At 46.3% G+C, this 23,185-nt stretch overlaps 1 protein-coding gene and 1 long non-coding RNA gene across 2 annotated transcripts in view; one reads left to right on the forward strand and one right to left on the reverse strand.

The window, feature by feature from the left end:
* The first annotated feature begins 12,894 nt into the window (after window positions 1-12,894).
* The window catches only part of LOC135378044 (protein-L-histidine N-pros-methyltransferase-like), a 126,597-nt gene continuing 116,306 nt past the window's right edge, over window positions 12,895-23,185 (forward strand). Inside the window, exons 1-2 of the mRNA XM_064610884.1 lie at window positions 12,895-12,958; window positions 15,429-15,546. Of these exons, the coding sequence (XP_064466954.1) occupies window positions 15,448-15,546 (99 nt within the window). The 5' untranslated portion in view covers window positions 12,895-12,958; window positions 15,429-15,447. The remainder of the gene's footprint in view (window positions 12,959-15,428; window positions 15,547-23,185) is intronic.
* Window positions 21,328-23,185, reverse strand: part of LOC135378045 (uncharacterized) — a 37,463-nt gene continuing 35,605 nt past the window's right edge. Inside the window, exon 3 of the long non-coding RNA XR_010418243.1 lies at window positions 21,328-21,817. This is a non-coding gene — a long non-coding RNA (uncharacterized LOC135378045). The remainder of the gene's footprint in view (window positions 21,818-23,185) is intronic.

The following is a 23,185-nucleotide window of genomic DNA, read 5'->3' on the forward strand; positions in this document are numbered from 1 at the left end:
ATCAATTTCCATCGTGTTTCCCTAATGATTCTTTGTATTTTTAAATTCCGCGTTAAGACCGCGAGGTTGATGTTGCTACGATCAGCGTACAGACATGGACAGATGGAGAGAAGTCGGAGGATGGAGTGGGAGACAGGGGGGTTAGTATACGTCATGGGCCGACTTCAGAGGGATTCGAAAGTCAGCAGAAAAAGCACATGGAAACCCTCAGACAGCACAGCCGTGGTGGGGATCCGGACCCGCGTTACCTCCCAGCCTTTAGCGTGACGTTGGGGCTTACCACCAACGAGCGAACGCTGCATCTACCCGAACATGCTGCTGATGGTCCTCCATGAAGTGCTATTCGAATATTGCAACTGGGGCAACCCTACTTCATCTGACGGAGTACGCATAAGAAATCAACGCATTTATTTCTGCCTGGCTTACCGGTGCGGGGCCTCCCATTTTCAACTTTATTCCGGGATTCCGAGCTGTTGCTTTTTTATGGCTTCTCTCCAACTATAACGTGCCGAAGTCTCATTTGTTTGCAGACTCGGAACACGCTGTCCATAAATGAGAATGGCCCCTAACAGTAGCGTAGAACGGCAAGGAAACGAAGGAGGTCCAAGAATGCAGTCATTTCTCGGCATCATGAGTTATGAAGGCAAATGCCTCCGTAGGACGTAATCTTTGAGTCCCAAGAAGGTGAGGTAGGGAGGAAGAGGTGTTTCCGAATTATGGAAACTGTTCCTCCCATTGGTCCCGCTGATCCTGTGCAATTTCAACGTTACCATGGAAACTCTCATATTGAACGCGTTGCTAAGTGCGCTCCTTCCCGTCATTCTCTGCGCGCGCAGCGCCAGAGTTGTCGTAATTGCCGCCACCGCCGTCTTCATCAACATATGCAGATTCACGCCCCCGTGAATATATTAGTGATTACGAAACACGCATGCGCCACTCGCTTCACTTTCTTGCGTCTTCTCCTTAAAACTAACGCTGCCTGCGTGGCGCCCAAGACCTCCGATATCGATTTTGCGTCAAGATGTTATAAAATGGATGCAAAATTTAAATTTTTTTCCCAAGGATGACGGCAGCGGGGGCGTTCGCTTCTTGGGATGTAATATGCATTTCGTTACTTACTTTGCGAGCGGAATGAGCTAGGGGCGGAACCAAAGGGCGTAATTGAATCTGCACTTGGCTATTGAGAGCTGAACGACTTCCTCCTCATCGTGCGAGCGACGCGTGTTCCCGTGAACTCCCGGATGAAATAAGGAGTTGAGCTTCACGGGGAAGGAAAGCAAATGGAAGCCTGCAGGAAAGCAGCATAAGATCAGAACAGGCGCTTTACTCAACACGTACTTTGGTGTTTCATTAGGAGAGACGCAGTTTTTTAACCTAAAAGCGATACAACCCTCCGTACGGGGACAGAAGCGAAGCCTGTCGACGAGACAAAGAAGAAATACGAAGAAAGATGAAGACGAAAAGTTCCTAAAGATTTCGCAATATAAACTGGGAATGGGAACTGCACTCAATCAGTTATGCGTGTAATACACACTACCATTTCCATTAATCAGTTAATCAGTTATGATTAGGGTTCCGCGTTTTCGACATTTGCCGAAAATGCCGAAAAACCACCCGCCGAATATTTTTAGGGACATTCCGCTTCTTCTGAATAACTCCGAATTATACTCTTGCATATGGTGCTACAAGGCGAAAATACCCGATTGCACTTTTCTTCCTCCAGAGCATCACTTTTTTGTTTTTCCTTCACCTCGTTTCCAGGTGGAATGCGGGGAATACCACCCTGCAGAGGTGCTAGCCTCAGTACAGGGAAAAACCTTCCTCTGCAGCACCTTGATCAGTGGGTCAAGAGGGTTCAAGTACACGTAGAACCCTCCAACAAAGGAAAGGAAATTATTTGCGTTCTCAAGGTCCTCCTACCAAGCTGGCTCTCGCCCCATAGTTCTTCTCCCTAACGATTATGGCTGCCGATTTTTCGGCATCTATTTTTGGTGCAAACGTTTTACAATGCCGAAAATATCGGCATTTGACGAAACATATAAATGCCGAAAACGCGGAACCCTAGTTATGATTAACGATAAGAGCTGTGAAGAACCAGCGATAGCAGCTATTCATCAGGGTGTCACAATGTCAAGCTCTAGTATCCCCCCCCAGCTCAGTCATATCGTATCTGAAAGCAATACCGAGTTTTTGGTAGATCGTAACGCTCATGAGAGCGATTCTGAAAACGCGATAAGCGAATCGCGCACTGAAGTGGCTGACATCACGGCCAGCTTGCACGAACGCTGAGGACATTCCTCAGTGGTGTCCTCAACGCTTCTTTTTCGTACAGCCCTGGTAAAGCTACTGAGGATGGCATGAATGGATTTAAGTTCGTGCACGTGGGCCCACATTTCTGAGCTTCGGTTTGATCTTTCATCGTATCGTTTTGGTTGCGTGCTTTCGATCAACTAAAACTCGAAGGCTGACATAATATATCGCCCTACGATTTTTTTTTTAAATTCCGTGTTAGCGCCGCGAAGCAACTGTGGCTATGAGCGGGGTACAGACGTGGACAGAAGGAGAGAGGACAGCAGGAAGGAGTGGGGGACAGGGGGGTTAGTATGCGTCCCGGGCCGACTTCAGGGGGAACTGAGCCGACATTCGTCTCGAAAGTCTCCGGAAAACCCAGGGAAAACCTCAGACCCCACAGCCGGTGACAGGATTCGAACCCGTGTCACCTCCCAGTGTCGTCGTGGAAAGCAATCATCCTAACCACTATGCCACGGGAACTGGTATATCGCTCTGCGAAATCCATCGAGCCTATCTATGAGTGTCCCATATGCTCCTGAGAATACAAGATTGAGCAGGTTTGTGCTGCCTTCGTGTGCCTATACGCTCAGGCGGTTATTATGGCGAATTCGGGTTGTCATTTCGGAGCAACTTTTTTTGCCAGATCTCGAGCAGTCATGTTCGCTTGGTCAAAATGAAGCAAATCTCACATGTTCGCGTGGCGCTTTCCGAGCGCTCGGAATTTGCTAGCTAGCACTTTTGCCCGGTCTCAAAACGATCGAGCAGCAGATTGCTCAGCTGTATCCGGTGTCATCACATCCGCACTGCAACGGTGGCGAGTGCCCTCATTTGGCCGCATGTTGAAATCACGTGGTTTAGCAGACGACAGAACTTTAAGACTTGAGACCGCGAGGCCTCTAGCGTGATCCAAGTACCTAAAACCGCTAGATTCCTAGCAATCATGTTCGGGTGGCAACGGTCACGTGATCCAGCTCGGTCGCCGACCTAGCAATTTCCGAGCGCTCGGCCGTTTTGCTACGAAATGACCACCCGAATTCGCTATTAGTATGGTAGCAAATTTCTTACCGAAATTTCAATGCCAGCTCATGGCGGGCGCGTGGAAGTCGTTCAAAAGCGCCATCCGTGGTTGCCATAAAAGCGCTTCAAAAGTGGAAGCGAGGTCAATATATGCAGCTCGCTCTATGAACCGAAATGCGTTCGTTCCATCAGCTTTAGCGTTAGTGCGTCTTTTAGCGGACCGACTGCTTGAGGGATCCTTCCTGCACTTCTCTTTGAGTCTCCTCCTCATAGGTTGCAGTTTTACGACGGAAAGAGTGTGGTGCTTAAAACCGAATCGATATTTTTTTCCAAACGAGCAAGCACACAGAAGTCCATCAGGGTTTCACTATGATGCCAACCGAGACGCCCCTCCACTTGAAAGCTTACACGGAATTCATAATCCGCCTTTTAAAATGCTCGGTTTCTCCATAAGGCTGCTTGTTTTGTTGCCGATAAATATTGATTTTGTTTGTTTTACCGTTCGAGATGGACAGGGAAGAGGAACATTTAAACTCATGAGCGATGGATCCGAGCAGAAAAATAATGGAAAGGAGGTGGGAAGACCGCCCTCTCCATCCACCCAGTGAACTAACACATCTCCGAATCTCCCTTGTAGGCTATGGTCCACTGCTCTGGGTAGATAGAGATAGAAGGCAGCCAGTTCCCTTTCGCTTTATTTTCTATCATAGCTTCGTTTGCTTTTCAAGATTTCTTGTTTGCGCGTCACATCCTGAGTCTGAACTTTTTCTGTCGTCTTTCTACTTTTTCGGGGAAAAACCGATTTCGATAATTTTCTTTTTAAGTGTCGGTAGCTTAGATAGAGAACTGCCGGATAAACTCCCCCTTGTATCTTTTTTTCTCTCTCTCTTTCTCTTTCCAGCGAAAGCATTCTCCAAGTCAAACGTCCATCCTGTGAAAGACTAGTCGGTGCAGATGTAATATCATGGTTCCGCGTTACGTATCCGCATCTTCGTCTAACTGACGTTCTAAAATATTAATTTCGATTCGAAGTAAAAACTCTTCCCATGTACATGAGAGGCTGAACAATATTTGGCCAACACACTCAAAGAAGGTTCAAGTCCAATTTTTGTCTGTCGTACTAATTTTTTAAATTAAACTCCTCCACTACCATACTGAGTCCAGACTCTTCAATTTACATTTTCAAAATCACTTGCACCACAGTTGTCATCTATTTATCGGTCAACTTTCGCCGCTGTGGTCCTTACCGCATCAACAGGGTCACTGGTAGGGGGCGCAACAGGAAGACGACTGAAGCCCTTTTGCGGAGCGAGTCTCATTTAGTAGCAGAGCCTCACTGACCAGACATCGTAAAACAATCAACAGTGGCTGCCATTTGTCGGTTGCCTGTTTGGGAAGCCGCCGTCCCACCTCTCCTGGCTGACCCCCAGGGGCGTCGTTACAAAGCCGTTTATGTATTGCAGTCCTTCTGCTGTTGCAAAAAGCGGATCCTCTTTTCCTGGTGATAGGCCGCGCGATGTGCAAACCGGTCCGTCTTCTCATCGCACCAGAGACTTGTTACGAGCGTCTTTCGACGGACAGAAACAGCGCATCGTAGTCGATTTTGCCTTTGCTCAATTGACATGTGGCAAGGCGACAGGGAGGTTGTATTAATAAAACGGGATTAAATATTTCCGTATAGGCATATCTGTGCTGTAACTAGCCAAATTAAGCAGCGCAAGACTTAACGTGATCTATTGCCTATCAGTGGAGGAAACCGCTGTGTGGTGAAGAGAGGAAAAAAGTATTGGTTGACTAACACGATCCACCGAGCTACGGAACGAGTCTGGAAGTGACAGACAGTGAAGAACTTGAGCAATAAGTTGCACCAGACGGCCACTGATTGCGACACCTTCCCTTCTTTTGTCTCATGTATTACTGGGCGTTATCGTGACCCATGATCGTGTTTCCTATATATATTTTAGTATATATATATAAACCGGCCTCGGTGGTTCAGTCGGTAGCGTGTTCGCCTTCTGATCCCCAGGTCGCGGGTTTGAACCCGGCCGAGGACGCCAGCAACTTGGTGGCAGGGTACAAGTTGCTTAGACATGCCATCTTCCGCGAGGGACGTAAAATACGGGGTGCCGTGTGATGAGCTTTCATAGCACGTTAAAGAATCCTCAGGCGGGCAAAAGCAATCCACAGACCGACCGCTGTGGCGTCGCTCATGATCTCAGTTGTCTCGCGACGTAAACCCCCAATAAATAAATAAATAAAGTATATATATATATATATATATTAGTAAAGATTGATGTTTGTTGGCATGGCGTTTTCCTTCTTGCTTTTTTATTTTATTGTTGTTGTTGTTGTACTCTGTTATGTTTATATTGGTGCTGGGATACGCACACAGTTCTTATTCTTGCATTTGTATGTCCCTCCTCCCACGGCGAGTCAATCGCCGGAAGTATTACAAATAAATAAATAAAATAGAGAGACATTTCATTAAGGATGACGTTTAATGGATGACGTCAACTAGAGTATGCAAGCATTATATGGAACCCACATCACAAGAATTTAACGGATAGACTTGAATCCGTGCAAAATAAGGTCGCATGTTTTATCTCCAACGGCTATTCACCCTATATTCTATAGCATATCACAAAGTAAAAGCGCACTCAACCTGCACGACCTAGGAGAAAGATGGAAAATAGTTAGTCTGATTTTCTTTCATAAGATAATGTGCTCATCTCCATCACGGCGATCATTACACTGTATTCCTCCACCACGGCTCTCATCCCGTCATACTCACTCATGTAAAGTATTGAAGTTTATTGTCTATTGAAATTACTATATACGTAAGCTTAGGGATGGAATTTTGGGTGTCATTAGCACATGCTAGTGTTGGCCCCATCAGTCCATACAAACAGATTCCTGTATTCGCCCCATCAATTCATGATCACCCTGTAGAATAATTTACCAAATGGCACTACCTGTAATCAGAAATTAAGAGAATTTATTAACGAGTGTACAAACTTCTTCTCTTGCCACTAACTTTTTTTTAGCTCCGTGTTAGCGCCGCGAAACAACTGTGACTACGAGTGGCGTACAGACGTGGACAGATGAAGAGAGGACAGCAGGAAGGAGTGGGGGAAAGGGGACGGGTTAGTATGCGTCCTGGGCCGGCTTCAGGGGGAACTGGGCCGGCATTCGTCTGGAACATCTTCGGAAAACCCAGGGAAAACCTCAGACAGCACAGCCGGTGGTGGGATTCGAACCCACCACCTCCCAGTCTTCAGCACGACCTTGGCTACCCCCAACGAGCGGGACGCCTTAACCCGCTCAGGGCCGGCGTCTACGGGGGGGAGGCAACTGCTCCCTCTCAGACGTCCGCCGAGGGGGCGCAAAAATTACGGCCGGGTGGCTGGGAGTTCACGGCGTTTGGCGTCTCCCAAACCGATGACAGTGGATCATAAAATGCACGCTGTTCTAAACTAACGTGCGAATGTGGCACATGAAGTAAAAATTTTCGTACTCGATCCACATGACAGCCTACAATGTGTAGTTTTCGCCTGTATACCACCTTCTCAGAATGTTTTGCTATTGCATGGCATTCGCGCCGCGGTCACCGCTATTGTTTCGGAATACAACCATCGTCGCAACCAGAAGGCGTCTCGGCGGCGCCTGGACGATTGCACTCTCCACTCTAGCATTGCAGAACAACAAATTCGCGTCTGCCTGTCACTGTCAAGTGCTGCTGCTCCTACTACTGCACGTTGGCCTTCCTCCCTCCTGAAATAGTTTTTGCGGGAGGGGGGCGCAAATCTCGGAGTGTGCCCCCCCCAGGACATTACTTCCCCTTGCAGCGGCATTGCGGCTGGTCTCTTGCTACTAACTAAATAGAACGTAAAATCACACGCTTGCGCTGTTATTACCGTATATAACGCCCCATCCAGGGCCCTTAAGGTTTCAATGAATGAAATGAAATAATGACGGCCTTTCATGTATGGCTTTTCAAGAAGGTAGCTTTGCAGAGAATATTAGCGCATAGTAGCAAATTACCACAACCATTCCTGACTACCAAGTTTCACTGAAACCACGCTCGACAGTCTCCCGCGTTTCCATGCCATATCGCACGTACGAAGCCCGAGCAAAGTTTGAGACGGTGTGGAAAGATAATCACAGCGCATATACAGGGTGTTTCACCTAACGTGATAAAAAAAATCGTATTAAAAAATATACTTGTTTGAAGATTACCGGATTTGAATATATATATATATATATATATATATTACAAACACAAAGCGCACGTCGGATTTATCCCATTGCATTGCAATACATTCCTTACTATTTTGGTAATAGATTGAAAAAAATTGCGAAAAGCGTCGTTCCGAGGCGCGCAAATTGTCGGCCGAGCTCAGTTCTCTGTCAAGTTAATGCAAGATGCCGCGGAAGATAAACGATCACCTACCCCTCCTCGCTGTTCTTCCATATAAGTTTGCGATGCAACCTGGCCGTTATGAGCAGAAGCTTGGAAAAGGGAAGGTGAATGGGCAGGTACATGGCCTCCTCGCATCGCTCGGAGATCTGAGCACGGCCGGCAATTTGCGTGCCTCGAAAAGACGGCTTTCGCATTTTTTTCCGGCTATTACCATTGTTGCAGGGAATGCATTTTGCAATAGAATGGGGTAAACCCGGAATGCGCTTTCCGTTCCTGTAAAAAAATACGCGAGGTCGACTTGGCAAATTTCGGAGTTCAATTGGGAAAATTCATTTGGTCACGACTTAAAAGTGATCAGAAGTCATGGCAAAAATCTTCCCCCGAGATAAATAGCGTTGACCCCATAATGTTGAGACAAGTCGATTTTTAAGACGCTTTTTATCACGTCAGGGGAAACACCCTGTATAAATCGCACCCGAAACGGCTTAAGTGACAATTCACACATGCAAACGTTCGTCCGTTCTATTTATTCATCCGGGCTATTAATCCCTTAGACGAGTACGAACATTTGTAAATCTCCGTATGTGCGTGGGGCGGGGGGGGGGGAGGAATCCAACCTAGGTAGTCAAACGACGTGCGGTAAACTTCCCTGTAATGTGCAAGAGTAGCGCAGTGAAAGCACGCTTTACAGGATCACACTATAGCTACAGTTCGAGATAAAAAGGAACACAGAACTGAACACATCCCTTCGTTAAAACCGTTGCCTTGGCCGTTCACATACACTTCGTCATGTTACAGGTTTCCTCCATCGGAAAGAGCGTGTGGTTCTAATGCACGTATGTGTTGAGAAGTTTTAGTGCTCAGATTATCATCACTTTTCATCACATCATTGTTTCACCCCAAACTCCTTGATTATGATAGTATTACATAACGGAGTGGGAAACAGAGAACACACTGTAATTTCGCAGAGCAATCACTTACAAAAATAGAGAAAAACAAAATCGCAACAGAACACTGAACGGAACACAATCAGCAACCATCCAAGAAAAACAATACTTCCATAGGGCTTCCTTGAACTTGGCAGCATCAGCCGTTGAGACTGTTGTTTCTGGGAGGTCATTGCAGTCTCTAATGTGACACGGGAAAAGGAATAAAAAGGCGGAAGAACAGCACCTCAGGCGCTCGAGTTTTAAAGGATGATCGCAACGTGGTGAAACGTAGTCAGTAGGGGTTACTAACTGACCACGGAGAGACGGGCAGTGGTGTAAATTTTTAGGGTTCGTTGGTTGGTCGATTTTATGGAGGAGGCATAACCGGGAAACATACCGCCTGAGTGAAAATTCTTCTAAGTTACTCGCGAAAGACGGTACGTCTAAGCAACTTGTACTCTGCCACCAAATTGCTTGGGTCCTCGGCCGGGATCGAACCCGCAACATTGGGACCAGTAGGGGGACAGGCTACCAACTCGTGCATCGAGGCCGCGTAAAAGCAAAACATTTCCGATAGAAGACGGTATGCATATCTGGGAACAACGGTTATGCCCCCATGCTCTGCGAAGCCCCACTCTGGATCCTTGTCTTCCTAGAGCCCCAGTAATCAGCCTTCAAACGGAAAGGTATGACGTCGATGACGAGTCGCCTTTTGCAGCAGCATTATGGCTCGTTAACCAAGCCTCGCTTCTACGACAATGTCGCTCAGAGGCCAGGAACCGCCTTTCCCACCAGCATGTCATCAGGTGCCATTTAAACACCTTGTGTGGTATTAACCCATTGGAGCATCAAATTGGCGTAGGGAGGAGGAGGGCGCGGCACGGAAGGCCAATCAGAGCGCTCTGGGCGCGTCGTGACGCGCATAAAGCACGGAAGCTCCGTCGACGCTGGTTGCCATTCATTAGTGTTAACGGCAGTACGGCTAGTCCAAACGGCAGACGAGGCGCTTCCAACGATAGTTGAGGGAGGTTAATGCTCCACGGCGGCGGCTACTTCCTTTTACCCCGAGGGGCGTCTGTTGGACGGGGAGGGAGTGATGAAATTTGCATGTACCATCGCTCGCTTCCCCGGGCAAGACAACTCCCTCTTTGTCATTTTTTTTTACTCAAAGATGCGTACGTACATCTAAAAAGACCGTTCGCGTTCGAGACAATCCATATCGATTTATCGCCGCAAAAAGAAGAAAAACAGCTGCATGGCTGCGAAAAAAAAAGAAGAAGAAGAGGAAAAACTGCTCCCTTAGTTCGACACACAATTTTTCCCAGAGTCTTTCGTGGAAAAGCGAGTTGAGGGAGATTTCAGACGTGCGTAGAGACCAACAAGGCCTGAGCTCCCTCGCATTATGGCCACCGATGTTCGAGTAGCGAGGATATATTAGGAACGCTTCACCTTCACAAGGGCCGTTTCTAGCGCATACGCCTGGCTTCCCAGGTGTGTAACAGCCATCTTGCGATCCTGGTCTTGGGGTGCCCATTGTAACTTCTCTGCCATCTTCTCTTTTCTCTATTTTATCTGGCTGAACTTGAACCTTAAACTAGAACTTAAAAAAGAAGAAGAATGAAAAAATCTTATTGTTAGAATGAAGCATTAACACGGTTACAGCATTCGAATCCTGGTCCATCAATAGCCTGGTATGAATGCTCACCGTTTAAGCAGCGGTTATTACTATGGCCCAGAAATTTAGGCAGTAAAAACAATAGGAATAGGCAGGCGTTTAGGCCCCCAAAAACACCAAAATAGGCAATAAAATGCAAAAATAGACACGTTAATTTGGTCGCACCTTGGCTTTGTTGGTGTTTCAGAATGCTCCATCCAGGAAAACTTGCTCGTTTAAAGGCTACGGTGCCGTAGAAGCATTGACTTCTGGCACACGAATGCTGAGGCGCCCTAGAGCCACGCTGTATAATACCTTTAGTTCTCCGCCCTCACAGATTTTGAAATGTCAAGAAATGCCAAATCTTTTAATCAAATATACATGAACCCCCTTCTAGCAAACTAAGGTACTGGAGGAAACCAAACGCAAAAAAGGAATAAAAGGCGCAACCACGCAGAAACGAAAAGCAAAATGCAACATTCAGCACGAGTCTGAAAGGCGCACTCGCACTTGCATCTCTAAAAAAAGGCTGTTATGGCATCTAACAATACTAAAAAAAAAGGCTAGAATTCAGTAGAGTCGACAAAAACACAGGCAACCCCGAAAATGACACATTTAGGCGTTTATATAGGCATCTATAGGCAAATTCCTAAAATTCCGGGCCCTTATTACTAACGGCCGGTCATGACATTCGGTACGATGTCAGCGTTGAAACTGCATGTTCAGGAAAGGCAGCGTCCCCACTTGATGTAAGCGGAGAGCATATCACGGAAGGCCTTCAATCGGCATTTTCTCTGGCTCGTTTAAAACCCGTGCGAGGAACCGCACACAGAACACCGCAAAATAGCACACCCGGTACTACGACTCGAACATGGATCGTTTCCTGTCGTAGTAAAAGTGCGGTGCACTACCAACATCGGTCACGCCAGTGACGCAGCCTTCATTCATAGCATGTTCTCTGTGCTCTAGACACTAAGACGGGTACACTCAGCTCCTCCGCCAATGTAAATTCGTCATCAACGTAACTCTTTTGTAGAGAACGTGCGTGTGTCCAAGGGCGTACCGTAATTCTTCGAGTGAGTAAAAATTACGTGTTGCAGGAACAGTAAAAGCCAGTAATGGCTATTCCACGTGCAATTGCAATGCGATATGCGTTATTATAGAGTAGCTATGTTCCGTGTTTCTCCGAGAAACAAATAATGTTTCCTTCCACTTTTTTTCGTGCCTGCTCAGCTCATTAAGTAAACCATATTTCGTACTGTCAGCGAGTTATACACTACTACACATGTAATGAAAAGAAACGCGATTTCTTGCCAAGTTTGCTGAGCATATTTGGCCGAGCGAAGATCCTTGTACCCTGACTACAGCATTTGACATCGTGATCGCAGTCTATCTCTTGTCCAATAGGATAAAACAATCAAGTGACAGAGCATGTACCATACCTGCCACGGAGAAAAATTTCACTGTTTTCCCAAAAAAAAAACAGTTCTATACCTGCATATTTCGCATGAACCCAATAGCTTCGTCCTGTATTCGGCGTACGTTCAAGAATCCTCAGGTGGGCAAAATTAATCCACAGATCAATCACTGTGGCGACGCTCATGATCACAGTTGGCTCGCGACGTAAAACCTCGAATCATCATCTCAAGTTTGTCAATAAAAGTTCGGAGTGGCTTTTGTGTGTGTGTGTTCCTGATTTGGAGTCTACTATACATCGCCATTCTGATGTCCATATAACAACCAAAACAATGTTGTTGTATGCACATATTAGAAACATCACACAATGCTACACTTCGGATAAAGCGTGGAGTTCTTATCCTGCCCACCAAAAAGGAAATAATAATATGCGAAGGCTTTTACCAAAGAATTCTACTTCATAGCGGAGGATGAATCTTTTCCCAAAAAAATGCAGTTATTAAGGCTTCTGAACTTTCAAAAAGTCGTGGTACATCTACGGTTCGATAGTCATTTATGTACTAACGTTGCGCGACCCTACCACTGCTTCTAGAGGGGAACATGTAGCATAAGAGAAAGGAAACAGCGCTTGGGTGTACAAAGTTCTGACGTACCCACACAGCAAAACAGAAGCTTCAACTTCCGTATGTACCACATGGGACGTCCTACATACGGATATGACGAACATACAGAATCACAGCTCATGTTAGAGAACAACGGTAAGCCCAGTCCAGCAGTGCTACACAAATCAGTATGCGGACAGTAAACCCTCGTTACAGTACGACTGAAAAATCACACTGACAACAATAATTTAAAAAAAACACTACCGTCACACCGTCGTGACTATACCCTCGACCGATTTTTCGTTCCAAGGAAATTTGATGAAAGAATAATTTAAAATTCGAGCTTCGCACACTATGGCATTCGACGAACATCTAACTCGATTATTGGCAAGGCGCCAGAGTTTACGACCCTATTGTCAATTATCGACTGTACTAACGTCACCGACAGTTAATTCTCAACAAATTATAACACACGACACACGTCGTAACAATGTACTCATCCACGCGCGGGAGAAGCTACCGCCGAGAATTTTCGCTTAGAAATAGTTGAGCGTAGTGCCGCAGGGCAGCGCTGGCGTTCCCAAGCTGAAAGCTTTGCGATTCCCACGACGACGATTTTCTGACCCAGGTAGTGTTTCTTTTTTTCTGCTTCTACTTTACATTAAAAATAGAAGCTCTTGTATGGAGATGCTGTGATTATGACCATGTTTCACAATACTGAAACTTCTTACGCATAATATGTAACCTATCTCAAGAACGGTGCAGAACACCGGCATGTTTACATATGTCGTGTGAAGCTCGAACAGCTTTCGTATGCTTTCTAAAGCGCCGCGAAACGTTAGGTGGTGCCATGTATCACACAACAGCAAAATAACATGTTCCGACTAAGAAATTGAAGAAGTCATTACCTTACTACAAAGATATTTAACACCAAAGGAGCATTTGCGCCGCGACAGCAGGTGGAGAAAGACGAAAGAGAGAGAGAGGGCACGTCATACTGATGGCGATGGGAAGCAGACAGGTTCGGCGAGCACCAGCTGCGCTCAAAAACGAAACCGAAACAAGAGCGTGACTTATGTAGTGCGCTTGATTTATTTGCTATTTCATTGGTGGCATTTCGTTCTAGACTTTTTGGTTCATTACATTTGCATTGCAGAAAGAGAGCTTGTATAGCAAGCCTTGCAAAATTAGCCATTCAACAAATAGAAAATGTTTTCTGCGGTCGCGTGCACCATGTGAACGGTGTTTGGTCATGGTCGAATTGGAGCCGCAGCCACAAAGGGTTGTCGGCGACGACCTTTTCCACCTGTTGAGTTCCATGACCTGCCTCTCCCCCTTCCCTCGGAAAGAAAAATAAATATATAGATCCGCTGACGAAAAGAAAAAGAAAATCGTTCTCTGCCTTGGAGGACTGAACACTGAACAACACAACTTCAAAGTATCAGTGATTGCGAATATCACACACATACCTGCTTGTATGAGGTAAGATCTTGGACAACTACACATCCTACCCCTCGGAGCTTCTTCCTTTCTTTCATCGTTTTTTTCACGCAAGGGTCTAAAACCCTGATAGATGAAGCTTGTGATGCCGGGTACGGGAACGCGAAATACCTCTCAGACCAATTATGGTTGGTCAGCGGAGACCAGGACCTGAATATTTTATTGGGCAATTACCCCTGGGAGTGGAGCCCCTTTGTGTGGTGTTTTCGGGAATGTTCGTTCTCTGCTTTGTAATTCGGCCCCGCACATTGACTGTCCATTATACTAAGCTTTGTCTTTACATAGCGCCTCCGTAAGGCATGGCGTTCCCTTATATCTCTTTGCGTCATTATGGTAAGACCTATGGACTTGGTTCAAGAGGCTTCTCTTCTTTAGCAAGCTGTTGATGATGCTAAACGAGATTTGGGATGCTAGATATGCAATTGTCCAGTTTTGAAATTTCTGCGTGAACGACTTCCAAGAATGTTTTCTGTTTCACAACATGGCTGTACTGTATCAAATTTTTTCTTTGGATTATAACACAAAATCTATTTCATAAAATAGCCAAACATATTCTGTGATGTGACTTTTGATAAGTATAACTAAATTAATTCATTTGACAGTTGAAGCCTATGGTCCTTTTATGAGGCCTCTCCAAGGCCACCATTTCTTTTTCTTTAAGTTTTTTTTTTTCTCTTTCTTTCTTTCTTTTTTTTTTTTTTTCAAAGCGAACACAATTCTACACTGCGCCTGTTTGAGTTTCGAAATGTATTACATTACTGTGTGGCCTTGGTAGACTGGCGCATGTGTGTGCAGAGTGTGGACTACCACACGGCAGGCAGTGTTGGTACGCAGAAAACCCCGTGTATCATTTAATTTCGGACAGTGATTAAGGGGGCGTTGTCTGGTTTTTATTGAATTATTTATTTATTTATTCCGTGTTAGCGCCGCAAAGCAACTGTGGCTATGAGCTTCGTACAGACGTGGACACATGGAGAGAGGACAGCAGGAAGGAGAGGGGAAGGGTGTGTTAGTATGCGTCCCTTGCCGACGGTCTGGTTCTGAGATGTTCGACTGCGAGATACGGGAAGACGCTGTATGCAGAATTTCATTCAGCAGTGCCGCGTCGTGTTCTTTCTCTTTATCTCTATCTCTTTTTTTTTTCATTTCTTCTTTTTTTTTGGGGGGGGGGGGGGGGAGTAAGCAAGTACCACGAAGCACATGCGTACATCCGGTTTCAGCCATGAGCAAGTGCAGCTTGTGGTTATCTTATGGGTATGCGACCGAAAAACGATTAAGGACTGCTTTGGGGTTGGTCCAAACGTATCAGCAAGTTTTGTCCCGAATAAGTTGCTTCGGTGCTTCGCGGAACAAGCACTGGATTGTTGACTATGACGTCACGGCACCGACACTTCTAACTATAAAATTCGGTTATACGCCGTCGGCTGCGGATTTTAAGCAGTTTCGCATGGCTGTTCTGAGCATCATAAAACATCATTCGTCAGCGGCTTCTTAGTTTTTGTTTGAGTTGGGAGTGTCGCTTCAAGTCTGAACCGTCAAATAATTATCCGGTTCTTGTTGCGATTATCCATTTGCTTCGACTCTTCGTTTTGTTTCAGAGGCTCGCCGCATGGCACGATGTCTCATCCACGACCTCTGCTCTATTCCCCGTTAGCTCGTTCGTTGTACGAGCGTATGCTGAGGGACCAAGAGCTACAGACACTTGACAGAAGCGCAGTGAGTACAATGCCGATGAATTTTTAGAAAGGTGTCATTCTGCTGGCGCTGTGCTGCTTTTCTTTTTTTTTTTTTTTAGAACATGCAAGCATTTGCCAAATGTGGGCGTCAGTTTGCGCTTGTGTTTGTCATGGACGGCGAACGTGAAACCATATACAGTCAGGATTTCCGTCCGTTCAGTAACAAAGTTATACAACAACAAAAAAAAAAGAAGAAGAAGAAGAAGCGCCTGCTTTATGGATGCTGATCGTTCTTTTGGGGCTTAGTATGAATGATTGTCACTGCTATTGGAACGCATTGTTTCTGGAGTTGCATTACGTTCTTCAATAGTTTTCGGAGTTCGCTGTATATTCATGCGCGCTGTACATTCATGCGCGACACTGCTGGACTACTTTGAGGGCATCATGGTGGCTACACTAGAACATAAAGTCACCATTGAGCGAATTGAAGGTTGACCCTTTCTTGACTACACACGTGACCGCTTAAACATGGTAGCCCCCATGCTCGATCACAATAACGAAATTGAATTGGAGGCGATACCTACTTGAATGTATGGGAAATATCGTTTCTTCCACAATATACAGGGTTCGCCAAGATAAGCTTTGGTTGTTGTAAAGGAGATAAAACAAATACAAACTGTGTCGGAAAGCCAAAGTAGATGTTAGACGACGTATTATGCACCAAAATTTTATATCGATACTGCCACTTGGCCCGTTTCTCTGCGGATAAATCGTGGAAATTAAAAAACCGGCTATACCTGTGTTTCCAATCGGCTATACCTGTGTTTCAGCTCCTTCCGTCAGATGGCGATCGAACGCAGCGCTGCAGACTACAGGGTGTTCAAAATTAAGCTTTCACTAGCACTTTATAAATAGGCGCTACTTAGACGCTGCTACTTTTTCTGTTCCTTGAGTAAGAAAAGAAGGTGCTACATAATTAGCAGCACCTGTTTCTTACACAAGTAGCGTAAAGTTATCATCCGGTTTCCTGTCATCGCTGTGCTTGCGTAGCGCTCGTGAAAGCTTAATTTTGAACACCCTGTATATCGAAACCAAGTAAACAAGTGGAACTGAACTTCTCATATCGCGTTAATATGGTTTCGATGTCGTCTGCAACGCAGCGTTCGACCGTGTCGCCAACTGACGGTGGAAATGTTAAGGCAGCGGCGATTTTTTTCATTTCCACGATTTATCCGCAGAGAAACGGGCCAAGTGCAGTATCGATATAAAATTTTGGTGCATAATACGTCCTCTAACATCTATTTTAGCTTCCTGACACTGTTTTGATTTGTTTGATCTCCATTACAAACTCGAAAGTTTTATTTTGGCGAACCCTGTACTTTATGATCAAACCTATACCTAATCAGATGGTGATATGCACTTCTTTTGGGCTTACTCTGCAAACTGTGGTGTTTCGTTATGCTAACATACTGTTTGGAAGAGCATTTATTAATTCATACAACAGTAGAATGAGCTCTTGAAGATACTAAACGACACAAAAACATCTCCATCACCAACTCATAGCAAGTACAGGCAGAATGATAGCCGTAGGTATAGCCGTTGGCCTATGTAGGTCCGGACGAACGCTACAGCATTTGTCTTCTTCCTAGGGATTGAGGAAGTTTGCATTACGATTGCATAGAATGTGATTGCAGAAATGAATTGAAAATAAGTCTGTAATGGTGCAAGCTCATACTGAAGGAAAACGAACTCTCTCTCTTGTGTCTCGGACTTGCAAGATGTACCTCTAACCTAACAGGTTCGTAAATGACGTGTGTGATCAGCGACAAAATCGGCCCCTAACGGGCAACGTACTATATAGCTCATCGACTGAGCGACTGAACGTGCCGTTAGTGTCGTGCGTCAAGCGCACATTATCAGAGAACATTTTGATTACACGTTTTTAACAGTATCACCTTGCATATGTGCTACCTTCCATTTTGATTGCCTGCCACGTATCAGGAACAGCCTCCCGGACAAATATTTTGAAGGGCGAAGAGAAACGCTGCGACAGAAGAAGGGAAACGAGAGGGACGGGGAAGCTCGTGCTTGCGCATAATACGCCGTTATATCTGCGTCCCTTGGAGACTGCGAGAGCAAGCAAAGAGAACAATAGCTTAAGGATACAGCTCGTTTGTCAGGCTCTGCGCTAGGTGCATCTCGGGATTATTGCGTTTTATTGGTCCTATTGCAAATGGGGTCGCCGCCATTTGTCTCAGGTGATGGATTGAAAGGCTGCGATCGCGCATTCCTACGCAGGAGCGATGCTTTCCTCCTCAGCCTTTCCTCGCGCGCGGCAACTGCATAGTGGTGCGCTGTTGTCTGCGGGGTCTGCACTCTCGGCTAATTTCCTATCATGACGTGTATCTTAATATTCGCTTAGTGAAGGGGCCTGTTGTGGGAGGGCGACTTGATGTCACCTGTCGTGATGGAATACGTTGGCAACAAGTGGTATTCGCTTAGAGCGCTCCTTTGATAACTTTTTGTTGTTTGTCGTGAATAGGCTGCACCAGGATAGTGAGTGACTACACACTAGAACTGTAAAGTCACAAGCTAAGAACTATATGCTAAAGTTATAAGCTGAAGCTGCCGGGCAGTGACCACCGTTACACTTATCGCATGTGCAACTCGAAAGTGAGTTGCTGCTCGCATTTTACATTTGCACTCCTTGCATTTGCTCGCCATTGCATGTAACTGGTGCACTCTAGCGTTTGCCACCTGCCAAGCGGAAGTGTTTCTCTTTTTAGTTCGCCCCTATAGTGTGTAATTAATGCACTGTGCCATTTGCCGCTTCTTACTTTTTTTTTTTTCTTGTATTTCTGCACCTTTGTGTCGGGCGTCTTGACTCGACGTTACAACCGTCTACTCTGGGCCGATATTTTTCTTGCGCGTGTATCACCCTTAAAATCGGGACCACGCCAAGCGAAGCCCATTCCCGCTATACAGTAATATGAGTCCCGCACGTTACCGAGATCGGAATTGCCGAAACCCGTTCCTGCTCAACCTGCCACATGCCAAAAGAAATCGCACCATCTCAAATAACATAAACCTCCTGAGTGTCTATTCAACTACACTTCCGGCACAGACATCTCTGTATACTATGCTCTTTATTCGCTGTTTAAAGATTATTCTGGAGAAAAAGGACATCGCCCGGACGATGTCCGCGAAAGGACGATGGATTGAGCTTGCTCTTCTTTCTTGAAGTGCGTGGCCGTCTGCGTTGAAGTTCCCTTCGCTGCGCGTGCTTGTAGGGCAACGAGGTGGACTTTTCTTCGCAAGCATCGACTGCAGTGGGTATTCCTTTTCTTCATCTAGAAGTCCAGCATTTCGCGCTGATCGACGTCGCCGAGCTCTGCTTCCAAGTAGCGTAGCAGCTTCTTATTTTCTTCAGTAATGCTGAACTCACTCATTCGGCAAAGGCATCGTGAATCGACTTTGCTTCACGTTACGGAATATCGTCGTCGCCAGCCGTGCTGGAGATGAGGACTCCATTCTTGGAGAATGTAACACTTCTCAATCGACGAGGTGCGCAGGCTGTTTCTCTTGTTCGCTGGGCGACTCTGTCTTGTCTGTGCGGATGGGATTTGCGCCCGGAAAGGATGCCGCCCTCTAGGTGACTGCGAGACGAGGATAATGTTTTTGGCCTTCATTCATTTTTTGGTCTTGTGTATCGCAAAGAAAGTCTTATTAAAGGCCGCAGACCGGGCTCGTGACCCGGAGTCAAAAGTTTTGAGTCTCTCTAGCGCCCGCTTGCACGAACGTTGATGCTATTCCTCAGTGCTACACTCGGTAGCCTTGCCAGTGCTAAGCGTAGAGGACAGTACCGTGTGCAGGAAGCACTACCGAAGCTACAGAGTGCAGCACTTAGGAATAGCCTCAACATTCGTGCAAGCAGGCCCCGAATCTCAACGGGCAGGCAGACATATACAGCGCACGCGGTTTCAAAATTGTACCCTGATGATTGTACCCATAATCGGCTGCTTAGGTGTCATACGTCCTCAAAGGAACGCGATAAACGAAACTGGCTCATCGTGTCATTACAAGTTACAAATCAATTATACAAATCAATCATCTATACAGTGGCTTCGTCTCGGAGGTAGTTGATACCCAACTTCAATGTCATAACTTTTAATTACGCGTTGGCCGAGTCGAACGTTTTGCCCTTTTCGTGAAGATTCAGTTTAGGCCTTGTACCTCTGGCTGTCACATCATTCATGGCGAATTCTGTTGGTCTTTACGTGTAGCGCAGTGTAGTGCGCTGGTATGGGTTGAGTGTGGGTGGCGGTGAAAGGGCTCGCCGTTGTCGGCCTCACAGAGGTTGGCAACGTCACGGCTAACGCCCTGAGGAATGTGCGTCTTGGGCCGACTTCTAAGGCAACTGTGCCGGAAACAAACGAGTGTGGAAACGAACGAGGAGCGAACGGAACGACCAATGAAACGCGACGCGCGTTCCACCGAAGCGATTAGTGTAACATGCAAGCCCAAGTCAGTGGAAGCTTTTCTGCACTGTATACAACGACCAGTGGAATTCGCACTCAGTTACGTACAAAAAATCCTCATCACCGCGGCCTCCACAAATATTACTGCTGACGGCAAGACGCGCGCAACAGGAGAAGTGTACAACATAGAAGCGATACCGTTTCAAATAGCTTGATACCCGTAAAATGCGCGACCCTGCGTGGCACGTGACTAATCTGAAGGCCTTCGTGTTCGAGTTTGTGTAGTAGTAAAAAAAAAAAAAAAGAACGAAACGGGGGGGAAACGGGTGAAAAGAAGCCACAAGTGGGAAGAAGGGGTGCCACAGTGGGGAAGGGTTGCATGGCACGTGCTCCTGTGGGGTGTTCCTGACAGCTCGTCGTCGGAAGTAGATCGCTCGCTGAGTGATACCGTGGCACCGGGAGCCCCACACCGTTTTATTGGACTTTTTTTTTTCCTCTTCCTCTACTACGCGTTGTGATCGCGAAACGATTACTGTTTGCCGTCTCTGCAAGAGAGCTCCATTTATCCTTTGTGCCCCTGTTGTGTGAGGTAAAGGAGGTGTATCTGGCGACAGGTGAACTTGGGTTCAGCGCTGTCGAAGCCTTCGATCTGGCAGAAATGGATATGCTCGTGTTTCTTTTTTTTTTTTGTTTTCGTGTCATCAGTGTTTTAAGCAACCTGATGATGTCTGGACTGTGAACGTTGTCGTGTGTTAGCATCGTTGAACCGGACACTGGTCATCACCCCTTTTTTATATTTATTTAGTATTTATTAAGTATTTTCTCCCCTCTCCTTTACCTGTGTTCGGACTTTTAACGTTAATTTAAAAACTCAATGTATAACACTTTATTGCAGTGCTCCTGAAAGTGGTTGAATCACATACGTCACTCTAAGGAAAGAAGTAATTTTCGTCCTTTTGGGGGACCAGATGCATTGCCACAACCATTAGTCCTTTTCGGGACTAAATGCAGAGGAGTTTATGGGTAGTTTAGGGACTATTTTCAGTGCTGATGAGTAACTTTTAGGGTTAGTGAACTAAAAGGGGAGTAGTTCCAATCTAGGGGGCTAAATGCTCCCCAATTTACTCCTTTTTCCCCCCTTGGAGTGCTGTGTGCAGTGCTGGAGAAAAGTTTACGGAACACGCTCCGGCGCTTTCCTTCCTCAGAGTGACGCGCTAGCAGCGAATGGGAGCGTACGGACTTACAGACCTGTGCCTAGGCAACCCTGTCACCTGTTTGGAAGTCCGTACGGTACCATTCGCTGCTGGCGTGTCACTCTGAGGGAGGAATGCGCCGGAAGCGTGTTCCGTAAATTTTTGTCCAGCACTGGACATCGATTTTTACCCGTGGCAGAAGTGACCGAGGCCCGGAGTCCGGGTTCAAGCTTTACTTTCGCACCTCTTTTACTTTATTTTCGACGGCTCGTTAAATAAACTAATTCTCCTTCCATCTTGCCCATACCACCTCTATCTGGATTAGAGGACTATCGATTGCTTCAACAACACATGCCGTTACGTGCGGTCCCTTGGGACTGTCAGTTCGCCTTCCTAACAAATGGGCGACGACTCTTCACGGATGAGACTGTTAGGCCCTGTGGAGTCTTCGTTTCCTGTCGGTCTTGCTGCGGTCACTCCTTTGGCCGAGGTTTGGTCCAAGTGCTAATTGTGCTGTCGTGTCTCTGTGCCATTCTTTCTTTGGTCGGTTGGTGATGTGGTCGGCTGGTAACCTGTTCGCCTACTGATGGCCAAGGTAGAAGGTTGGAACCCGGCTAGCAGCTTCCCGGCATGGTACAGACTGCGTATAGACACGGGACGTTGAATGCCGTGCTGACATTTGGACGCACATTTATACACTACACGGACCGACCACTGTGGCGTCGCCCATATAGTCATAGTTGTCTCGCGGCGTAAAGTCACGAGTTTGTCAATGATCACTTCTCGTTTTTGTTTGCGCTTAGATTCTGGGACGCTTATACTTGGTTGGTGAACTTGGTAGTGGTCACCCTCCTGGTCTTTCTCCTCCCTACAATCCTCATCATCGTTACAATCACAATCATTGTTATCCTTGCGCCACAGGAAACACCAAATCAAATTAATTTCAGGTCTGTCCTTCACTTGCCATAGAACTAGGAGCTAATGACGTGTCACTGGACCAGAAGTGCTGCTTCCTCGAATTAAAGGAACCGCAAACGGCAGGTTTCAGGCCACGAAACATGACTACGGCTGCAAACATGCATTGACATCGAGATTATCGGTACCAAACGTTTCCGCCTGCCATTTACACTCACGCATTTTATGTTTGGCGCCACCAGTTTACACTTTCCAATTTTCATTGCTGTTCCTGCAAAAAAGGCCCATTAACGTTATGGGAGTAAGGTGTTCCTGCAACACGGAACTAGCATGTTTTTTTTTTTTTTTTTTAATCGTCTATCGACAATATATTGCACGCGCTGCCTCTTCGGCCAAGCTCCCCCATAACGGCGCCCTATATACGCACGTACAACAACGAGATAATAAAGTTGTTCTCTTCTACTTCCACCAGCCTCTGAGACGTCTGCATTTGCCATTCCGCCAACGTCTCTATTTGCGAAAACCAGGTACACACATATTTGCATTCGCCCGTTAACATCTGACGCAACCTGATGACGTGCGGAGTAAGGGTAAGTTGTTGCGTTGATGAGCTTCCCTCTCCCCGAAGCAAACTTTTTCGATTGCTGAAAATCAGTCTGTGATGGGAGGCGCGAAATGATTTTCTCCACTGGAATATGCACCTGCCCGCTGGTGTGTCCGGGGGCGTGTGCAGCTGACAGGTGCACCGAGTCGTATGCTCGCCTCCAGCTATCAGAATGGACAAACTCGATAGCTGAGAGAAAATCACGCTCTCACCGTCAGGAAGAGGCTTTCGTTTTCCAACTGGCAGTCTCGTTTGGATGTAATTTGAACCATTTAAAGCCATCCGAGCGAGGTAACGTTCAGACGCGAAGTGCATATGCTGCCGCGCAAATAATCGTTGCTCCGAATATATTTAAATGTTAAATACGCATTTCGTCACCATATCAAAGCGTACAGTTCATTTAGATTAATTTTACACTCAGTGCGCTGTCTTCAGTAAGGGGATAATCCTGAATCGGATCTTGCATTTGGCATTCTGGACACATTTAAA

The sequence above is a fragment of the Ornithodoros turicata genome, chromosome 1, assembly GCF_037126465.1.
Source record: "Ornithodoros turicata isolate Travis chromosome 1, ASM3712646v1, whole genome shotgun sequence".
NCBI lineage: Eukaryota > Metazoa > Arthropoda > Arachnida > Ixodida > Argasidae > Ornithodoros > Ornithodoros turicata.